Genomic DNA, 10,098 nt, shown 5'->3' with positions numbered 1-10,098 from the left:
TGATCAGAAAATCCTAACTCCAGTGAAGAGGAAAGTTTCATATACTCACTTGTATGTGCTAAAGAGACAATGGAGATAAGAAGAGTTCACAATGGGGCCAGCAGAAAACAGTTCAAATCAAATATAACAATAACAATGCTGTGTCATGTCCATGTCTGTTTGTCTGTCAGCAGAGAGGGCCAACATGCACATGTCCATGTGTGATTAGATTCGACATGCTCTATCAGGCACCAGGGCTTGCGATAGAGGCTCCTGTCAGTCTGATGTTCTTCTGCCCATGTGTGCCAATGCAGACTGACAGGATTGTATGTTAGAGAAGGCCAGTGCTATATGGTTTGTTGTTATGTTGTTATGCTTTTGACCCTCAGGGGCTACCAACTTCGGCTGAGCAACCACAGCCCTTTTCCTCTGGCTGATTGTTTACTCTTCCCCGTCCTAGCTCTGGCAAAGAGAAGACATCTGGAGGAATCTGAACTATGCAAAAAAAGTCTATGCATCTTTCTGTCGTTAACAGTTAACAAATAAACAATCTCCAGTTCACCATTTCCCAGCTTCAGGTAATGTAGCCAGACAAGAAGTCATGTAACGTGACTGTTTGGCTGCCACTTGGCTCTTAGTAAATGACAATTTTATGATGGCGCTGGATGTCTCTTGTCCTATCTCTGTGTCATATCCATTTCCTAAAGTAACTTCATATGATGCACTCTCTCCCGTGTGATTGTTGAATATCCAGTTAGCAGCCTTTTCAATGTGCTCAGTGCTAAAAGCGGTGGATTTGATTATGTCTTTCTATTAGGTTTTTTTCTAATGATTTTTCTGTGATTCTCTACTACTGTCTTCACCAAACTATATTAACAAAGGATCAGAAAGGCAAGATGGTTCAAGGTGCTATTGTAGTGTTCTATATCCAACCTTTGGAAGTGCCTGCTTATTGGTTTGAACAGGACCTTGACCATTTTACCAATTTAACTTTTTCTCCAGCTTTGACCCACCTGTTTATTGGCTTTACATTGTTTTATTTATTTTATCTATAGCCTAATGTATTTATTACTTCTATATTATATTGTTTTTTCTATCTTGCTTTTGTCTTTTAGTGTGAAGCACTTTGTGATGTCCAACATAGAAAGGTGCTATAAAGATATACTTTACTTTATAAAGTGTACATGGAAAATGAGAAATTGCAAAGAAAGACATGGAAAAAGTCCCCAGCTTTACATTTAGAGGCCTGGCAGCATGTAGAAAAAGATCATGTTAGAAAGCTTCAGGACAGCTAAATGGATCGTGTGGTAAGATTGTTTTCTTAACTGCTGTTTTCAAAGAACCTCAGCTTTTAAGGCCACATGGATGAGAAGTCCTAAAAATGCTCAGACATATTTACAATTCCACAACTGGGCAACTCCATCTGCTGGTGAAGATCATGTGATATGATTGAAAGTCACAGGACAACCACCAAATGGAATGGGTAATCACTGTTTTTCATATATTGTTCAAATGGGATTAGAACTCATGTTGTTCAAAAGAATATATTCTGGTGTATATATATGGCTACTGTGATTGTGTGAAGATAGAGCTCTACGTATGCATCATTGTTATTGAAGGATAATAAACAGCAGATATAAATCTTGATAACCTTTCATGTAAAATTAGTATTTACTTATTTCTGGGCAACCTGTTGCTTAAACAGAATAAAAACATATATTCTATCATAAGCAAAAATTTAGAGGCTTTAACACAACATTGACCAGTGTTTTTCATATGTTGTTGGAATATCAGAACTCAAATAGACTTAAAATGTCTAATTTTCCATTGAAAAGGGGGGCCTGAAACCTTATGGAAAATTATATATTGAAAGCCTCTAGTTAAATACTGGAATGTCCAATTCAAAAATCTGGTGCTGTGATTGTGTGAATGTGTGAATGTGATTTGCAACAATAAAGTTGATTTCAGCAAAAGGTAACTGTGGTGAGCTCTGCCTGTCACATCATTGCCAATGAAGGGTGATGATCTGAAAACCATTAACATCAGCATTTATTTTTTGGACATCCTGTTGCTGTTAAATTTGAATGAAATGGCATGTAGCTAAAAACACAATTAATTAATTATTTAGTGGAAAAAAAGAATTAAAAGTGAGCAGAGCTGCAGTCCTGTCAGTTTAAGCTTGGCTTACTCACACCCATCTTATTGATCAGCAATAACACCTGGGACCTCTAAATCAGCTTGAGCTTTTTGGTTGAAAGTGTGTTCAAGGCTGCTATCAGTAAAAACTACTTCTGTGATCTCTCTCCACTAACAGGTATCCCAAGTGTCCGCTGCATCTCCACCAACTCCTCCCACTCCTCCCTGTCATCACCACAGGAGAAACATCCTCCTCTCTGTGGAGCTGCTCCTCTGACTGACTTTTCACAGTCCGATGCCCCGACAGGACTCAGCAGTCATGGCCGGCAGTCTGACCCACCAAGGCTCCCCGAGCCCCGGCTACAGCTCCAACAACGCGGTCCCGGTGCCAGTCATCACACAGACGGACTCCAGGGACAAATGGAGCAAAAAGATGGATTTTCTCTTGTCTGTCATTGGCTTTGCAGTGGACCTGGGAAATGTTTGGAGATTTCCGTACGTATGTTATCAAAACGGTGGCGGTAAGTAGTTTAGAGATTTTAAACCAGGCCAATCCAGCTTCATTTCATAAATTAGGATTTGTGTAACTTGAAATCTAATGAAAGGAGCCACTTTGCAAACACTTTTCAATCGATTCAATCTCTCTGGTCTTGGAGTATTCAAAGGACAGGCTGAAGCTGCGCATCTGGCTGCAGAGCCTCTCCATGGTGCTGAAGTGCGCATCTGTAGCCTTCACAACACTAACAAGTTTTTTTTTTTTAACACTTTTCCTATGACACAGCCTGTATCTAGCCTACTTTTCTTTTGTCACTTTTCCTAAAAAATTTTTTTACAATACACGAGCTTCACAAATTCAATCGTTTTATGGCGCTTTATTTCCTGTTAATACCATTTTTCTCTGATTGGATCAGACATGTTTTTTGTTTGGAAAAGGTTGTGCTCTACTTAGTCCTACTTTAACATCAGCAACTAGGGTCGGTTGCATTACAGCAGCCAATCCGGTTGTAAAGCAAGGCAAGTTTAATTATACACACACCTTCCAACATGGAAATTCAAAGTGACGCAGACAAGACATAAAACGGCATTAAGACAAGATTTAAAATACAATTAAAAACACATACCAACAGGATTGAAAAAGCATAAATAGAAGATAAAGAAGATTTAAAAACCAAATAAACGAGAGGAGAAGATTATATAAACATTTCGTTTTATAATTTTGTGTGTGAATATCCATGTTTTGATCAAATAAATATTTTGAGTCTTGTAAATCCCTATTTATCCCAAAACTTAGGCCATAGCTTAATTAGCAGATGTAAAAATGAGGCCAATGAGAAGTCTAATTTTTTCACATTTTCATTCATTTTTCATTTTGTAATTCTTAAGTCCTCATTCCTGATTTCATAAATGTCCTCACCTTGTCATTACAAACCAGACAGACTAACAGTCATCAAGACCTTCACATAAAAACCCTACATAACATGTACCCTCATGCATCTCTGTGCAGGTGCTTTCCTTATTCCCTACATTTTGATGGCCATCTTTGGTGGTGTGCCACTCTTTTACATGGAGCTGGCACTTGGACAGTTCCACAGAACCGGAGCCATATCCATATGGAAACACATCTGTCCCATTTTCAAAGGTGAGGCCCTTACACTGCACTGCTCAACAGCAGATATTCAGATAGTTACCTTCTGTGACTCAGTGATAGGGTTTTCATTTGAATCTTCTATCTCCATGTTGTTCAAAAGTAATTTGATCACTGTAAATGTATCCCCCAAAAAGAGTCAGTGAATCATTATAGACATTTCACAGGTGACTTCCTCCTCTTCTGTTTCAGGTATAGGATATGCCATTTGTATCATCGCCCTGTATGTGTCCTTCTACTACAACACCATCATTGCCTGGGCCCTCTTCTACTTCTACTCCTCTTTCTCAACCATCTTGCCTTGGACAAACTGTGACAATGTGTGGAACACTCCCGACTGCACCAACTATTTTGGCATTGACAACGTCACCTGGACGAATTCCTCAAAGTCTCCGGCAGAGGAATTTTACACGTAAGTGCATGTAAGTGTGAGTAACAAAAACCACATATATAAATAGCTTAACAGTAATACTCTACACAAATATTGTCGGCTAGTGATTTAGTACGGGAAATGTTGTCTTGCATGCTGAAACTGTGGATGTATGTGTTTTATCATTACAGGAGGAATGTCCTTGAGATCCACAAGTCATCAGGGCTGAAAGACGTCGGGGGTGTTCGCTGGCAGTTGATGCTCTGCCTTTTTCTCATTTTCACCATCGTATACTTCAGCCTCTGGAAGGGTGTGAAGACTTCAGGGAAGGTAACACATTGCAGTTGCTTCATTACCATCATAGTATAGAAAATAATGTGTATCTTCCTTACTTTAATCATACATCTATGATCTCTAATTTATCTCTTTCTTCCACACCAGGTTGTGTGGGTGACCGCCACCTTGCCCTACATAGTGCTTTTCATCCTGCTAATTCGAGGCGCCACTCTGCCAGGAGCCTGGAGAGGTGTGGTGTTTTACCTGAAACCCCAGTGGGGGAAGCTGCTGGAGACCAGTGTGAGTTGTACAAAGTTGGTCAGTCAGCTGGTTTGTCAGAAAAGGTTACAATTCACTCTTCTCTAACAAGAAAAGCATGGTCATACAGCATATGTTTGGTCCCTTGAGAATTATGTACTCTTAATTTAAAAGATCCATATCAAAGCAAAAATCAATTCAACAGTATTGAAAATGTGCTCAACCTTATGATTGATCATAAGAAAGAAGATGAAGACAGAAAATAAATATATATATATTTTTTTTAATTAATATATAAATACATGCAGATATAAATAAACTGAGGAATCTTAGTTTGCCCCAGGTAATGTGGAATGATTCATCACTGCATGTTGGTTTAACAACAAAGAAATGTTGCTTCTTAGTGTGTATGTTATTTTATTCCATATGTTTAATTTGATCTATTATTCTTATTTATTTTGACAGATGTGGACATGTTTTTTCAAAGCATATATTATTCTTAACAGAGATAATCTCTTTTGTCAACCATTTCTTTCAGAGAAGTTTGTATGGTTAATGCAAAACAAAATGGAATGATATGCTCCATTTCACTGTGTATAACTTTCCAAAAAGACTTGTGACTAAGATGTGTTTCTCCACTGTCCTGCTAACATTTAGGAGTTCCTGATTCGTATTTAACTGGCTGCACTGGTGTAATAAAATAATACATCTAGATCTTCCAAGCATGAGAGGCAGTAGTTTAATATGTACCTTCATTCCTTTCGACACACTAGATCCTTGAGACTCTGCCTATATATATTTTTATTTAGATCTATGAAACATCCTCATTTTCCTCTCCAGCTCACTGTGGTTGTTTGCTAAACATGTGTGAGTGCTTTGGTTGGAAAAGAATATGGATGAGACGAAATGAGATGCATAAATAAGCCACAGAGCAGGATAATAAGATGCATAATTGGTTTAGATTTTCTGCCCATTAACAAAGGCCTCCCTTTCTGTCTCCCTCACAAATATCCAACGCTGCCCTCTTCTTTTTAATGCCGAATGCATGCTGCTCTTTAGATCTCCCTGCGTACAGCTGTGCGACAACTAGATTTCTATATGACTGACACAACACCTCTTCTGCTTGGCAAATTATACTAAAGGATCAGAACGCACAAATAAAAAATGGAATTTGAAGATATTTATTTCATTTGGAGGGTGACTTAAATCACTGAAAGGAAAGACCTGGCAGAAACCGGTTCTAATCTGTGTATGAAATACTCTATTTGCATGCTGTTAAATGCAATAGCAACTTAAAGCATCCCAGAACTTGAAGTCTTAGAAAGTGTAATGTCTGTAATGTTCTGTCTTTTCTAGGTTTGGGTGGATGCTGCTGCTCAGATATTCTTCTCACTGGGGCCCGGGTTTGGGGTTCTCCTGGCCCTCTCCAGCTACAACCCTTTCACAAATAACTGCTATCGGTAAGAGCTGAGCTTTAATGTAGACACCCCCCCCCCCCCAAACACTGAGTCATGTGAACCTACATTTGTGGCTTGAACACAGCTTAATAACCTGTTGTTGATTTAAAGGATTGAGTTTAATAACTTAAGTGCACAGTACATGGTCAGAACGCTAAGAGCAGCTGTGGGATTTATGCTTATGCATTAAATAAGACAGTGTGGTCGAGACAATGTTATTAGAGGCAGGCGTGGTGAATACTACATGTTGGGTATAAATGCCAAGCTGTACACAGGAGATTAAACTGTACAGTATGACTAACAGTGGGTGTGTGTCTGATGTGATTAGTAGAGCAGAGTGGCATGTGAGGAAATACACAGATCATGAATGAAACTGGATGCTGTCGTTTCCTGAACCATCAAACATATTTCAAACACATTACAGTGTGATAATGATGTTTTTCAATACTGACTTCCAGACCACTTTTGGTTTTCAATTTTGTTTTTCAGTTTTGTTTTTGATTGAACAAATATGGTGTATATGCATTCTTTGCCATTCCATTGTCTTCTTTATAAAAAATATAAAAGTAAATTTCAATGGCAAAGTACCTGACAAACCAATTCTGGCTCTAAACATTAATTAAAAAAGAAATACTTACAGGAAGTCCTTTGGGAGCGTGAATTGTAAAGCAGATGTTTATTTATTTATCTAAAACACTTAATGAATAATTCTGTCGAGGCTGCCTGCAAATGGAGGATTTTCCTTTACTAAAAGCATTCTGCTGATTGACGCTTATTTATTCATCCAAAGACAGATTTGTTACATCTCTAATGAACACACAGCAAACATACTTCAGTAGGGTATTGTTGCGAGATGTCTATGGTTGCTAGCCAGCAGCATCATCATGTGTCAGACATAAAGCTGAAGAGAAAATATAAAGGAGCTCATCAAACAAAGGTCAGAAGGGTCAGCAAAGTATTGAACAGCTTTCTGCTCAGAGAGCAAGAAAAATTTGGTTTAAAGAAGAATTTTATGAATGACAGTTATTATGCCGCGTATCCTTGAACAGGGTTTCATTTCTTCCTCAACAGTGACGCCATTGTGACAAGTTTGGTGAACTGTCTGACCAGCTTTGTGTCAGGGTTTGTGATCTTCACGGTGCTGGGCTACATGGCAGAGATGAGGAAGGTGGAGGTGGAGGATGTAGCCAAGGATAAAGGTCAGCGAATTAGTTTCATATTTAAAATCATGAGAAGACTCTTGGTTATAAATCAAATGCTTACCCTGATCTCTTCATATTCAATATTTTCATGCTTTCAGGACCAAGTTTACTCTTCATAACATACCCAGAAGCCATTGCAAACATGATGGGCTCAACCTTTTTTGCAATTATCTTTTTTGTGATGATGATTACGCTGGGACTGGACAGCACGGTAAGAACTGGGAACTCTGGATGTACATGGTGTCCACACGGCCACTTTATGTGTAACAGAAAACTATTCAGCTGGATGCAATGCTGTAGTGATGATCATTTTACTGACGAAAAGCATCTACATGAATTGAATGGCTTTAATATAGCTACAATATAATAATGTATATTTTAAACTTTCTTACAATAACAGCGTTCTCTGTGTGTTTCAGTTTGGTGGGCTGGAGGCGATCATCACTGCTGTGTTGGACGAATACCCAGATCATCTTGCTCACAGACGTGAACTTTTTGTTCTGGGCTTGGTAGTTGTCTGCTTTTTGGGCTCTCTAAGCACTCTTACAAATGTAAGTTCTTCACATTTTAAATTAGTTGAACCAAAGAGAACAAAATGCAACCACTTGTTAGTTCAAATAATTATTTTCAATCACATTTATAGTAAGGTTTGGGTGGTTCTGGATACATTGCAGTGAATTAAAAAGTGACATTTGCAGTCTGTTGATGGATTATGTTATTAGTCAGTGTACAATGTTATTGACAGGGTGGTGCCTATGTGGTGAAGCTGCTGGAGGAATTTGGAGTAGGATGCTCCATTATTGCTGTGGGATTCCTTGAGGTCATTGCGGTTTCCTGGTTCTACGGTAAACAAGAGATTATTATCGACTGACTGGTATTCAGTGTCTTTTATCTGCAGTGTCAAATGATGACCCTCAATAATCAAATACATTGTTAGCGTATTAAAAACGAATTTTGTTGCTTTCAGGCATCAAAAGATTTAGCAATGATGTTCAGTCCATGCTGGGCAAATCTCCAGGATTATTCTGGAAGGTGTGCTGGGTTGCCATCAGTCCAGCATTTCTAGCGGTAAGATATAAAATATTCTGATCCTTACAACAAGTGGAGCTACATGTCCACAATGCTAACATTTACTGAGGTTATATAAAAAGCACAAGATAAGAAATATCCAACCTGTAGTCCTTAAATAAGATCAAATAGGCATCATTCATTTAAGTCATCCAGAGATCAATGGACAAAAGTGGACCAGGATAAAACAAGCTCTGTGTAACATCAAAAGACTACTGGACCAATGGCCTTTGAAGACCTAACAGCTGACCCCCGCTCTGTAGATTAAACCCTCCTCTAAATGAAATATCTTCCTCAAGCTCAGGCAAATGTCAATTTCCCTTATCTACATATAGTTTAATATCCTTGTCTCTTATTTGAATCCATCTCTCTGGTTGTCTTCCTGTTGATATTTTGCATTATTACACTATCATGACTTCCTTTAGATATTTCTTTGACATTGTGTGGAAGTGTGACAGATATAGTATATTTCCCCAATCCTATGTTAGAATACAAAAGTTACATTTACATGTGGAAATATTAAATATGGAAATGTTATGTATCCCATCTCTTCTCAGTATATTATAGTGAGCTCCCTGCTGAAAGCGCCGCCCCTCATGCTGTTTGACTATAAGTACCCTGACTGGAGCATCACAGTGGGATACATGATTGGCCTCTCATCCTTCATGTGGATCCCCATCTACATGGTCTACAAGCTGGTCTGGACCCCTGGATCTCTCAAACAGGTCAGTGGATGACGGAGGGAGGAGAAAAAAAAAGTGTGCAAAATGCTGAAAACATGAACTGCTCTGACACATTTTCCTTTAATTTAACTTCTGACTGTCTGGTTTTCCACAGAGGTTGGCGGTTTGTCTCAGACCAGAGAGGACCATACCAGACATCCATGCTGACAACCTCAACATGGTTATTGTGCCATAGAAAGAATAACACAAGAAAAAAAACCTGCTTGTAGTTTCTATTTAAACCACAGTTTTAGGTTATTATTTGTGACTGAACTGGAACATCTGACATCACGACTGTTACCTGCTGATGATGTCCAACATGTCAACTTTCACTGCACATGTACACTCTGTAAAATGGTAAATGCTGCTAAATTTGTAATTTAGGAGGAACTGAGATAGCAATACTCATACCTTACTGTGGTATGTGTGTATTCAGATCTATAATATGTAGCTTCACCTGTTGCCATTTTCAAGTGTTGCATTCGTGCGGGTGTAGGAGCCAGTAGCGATTATTTAAACTTAATGTTCTGCTTTTCCCCTTAATCAGCTGTCTTTATCTAACGAGAACAATATGCCAAGGAAAATAAAAACACGTATTTCCATATGTAACATTCAGCACATTATTTCTATTGCATGGGGCCATTTTCTCTTGTTAAGTTGTGTATTTTTTGTAGTTTGTGAAAGTTTGATGAAACAATGGAAGTGTTGCACTTGGAGCAACAGTGAGGTTAGTACAGTTTTGACAGCAGCGTTTTGCATGTAATTTCATGTAATAAAAAACTGTATTAAGTGGGCTGTTTATCCTCTCAGTGGACAACATACTCTACATTTTTTCAGCTAATGTTTTTCTTACCAGCTCTGCTGTATTTTCGTGCTATTTTGAACAGATATTGTGTGTTTTTGTTGGACCTAAGTCTAAGCACTTTTTTTGCTGGACAGACAGTGAGAGAGATTAAATAGGACCATACCTAAATCAGTTTGACAG

The 10,098-nt window shown here is 38.5% G+C and overlaps 1 protein-coding gene across 1 annotated transcript; it reads left to right on the top strand.

The window, feature by feature from the left end:
* The first annotated feature begins 2,410 nt into the window (after positions 1-2,410).
* On the top strand, positions 2,411-9,309 carry slc6a4b (solute carrier family 6 member 4b). The gene is made up of 13 exons (XM_078250679.1): positions 2,411-2,636; positions 3,620-3,754; positions 3,953-4,172; positions 4,322-4,460; positions 4,572-4,706; positions 6,021-6,124; positions 7,193-7,320; positions 7,422-7,534; positions 7,743-7,874; positions 8,069-8,168; positions 8,291-8,391; positions 8,949-9,116; positions 9,229-9,309. Exons 1-13 carry the CDS (start codon positions 2,411-2,413, stop codon positions 9,307-9,309), a joined length of 1,782 nt encoding a protein of 593 aa, XP_078106805.1.
* The last annotated feature ends 789 nt before the right edge of the window (positions 9,310-10,098 follow it).

Source organism: Sander vitreus, chromosome 5, assembly GCF_031162955.1.
Source record: "Sander vitreus isolate 19-12246 chromosome 5, sanVit1, whole genome shotgun sequence".
NCBI lineage: Eukaryota > Metazoa > Chordata > Actinopteri > Perciformes > Percidae > Sander > Sander vitreus.
Note: the sequence above shows the minus strand (reverse complement) of the source record. Positions and strands in the feature narration are given on the sequence as shown.

Coding starts and splice junctions, on each gene's coding strand:
- slc6a4b (XM_078250679.1), top strand. CDS start 2,411: ATGCCCCGACAGGACTCAGCAGTCATGGCCGGCAGTCTGACCCACCAA. Junction 2,637..3,619: donor ATGTTATCAAAACGGTGGCG/GTAAGTAGTTTA, acceptor ATCTCTGTGCAG/GTGCTTTCCTTATTCCCTAC. Junction 7,535..7,742: donor CGCTGGGACTGGACAGCACG/GTAAGAACTGGG, acceptor TGTGTGTTTCAG/TTTGGTGGGCTGGAGGCGAT.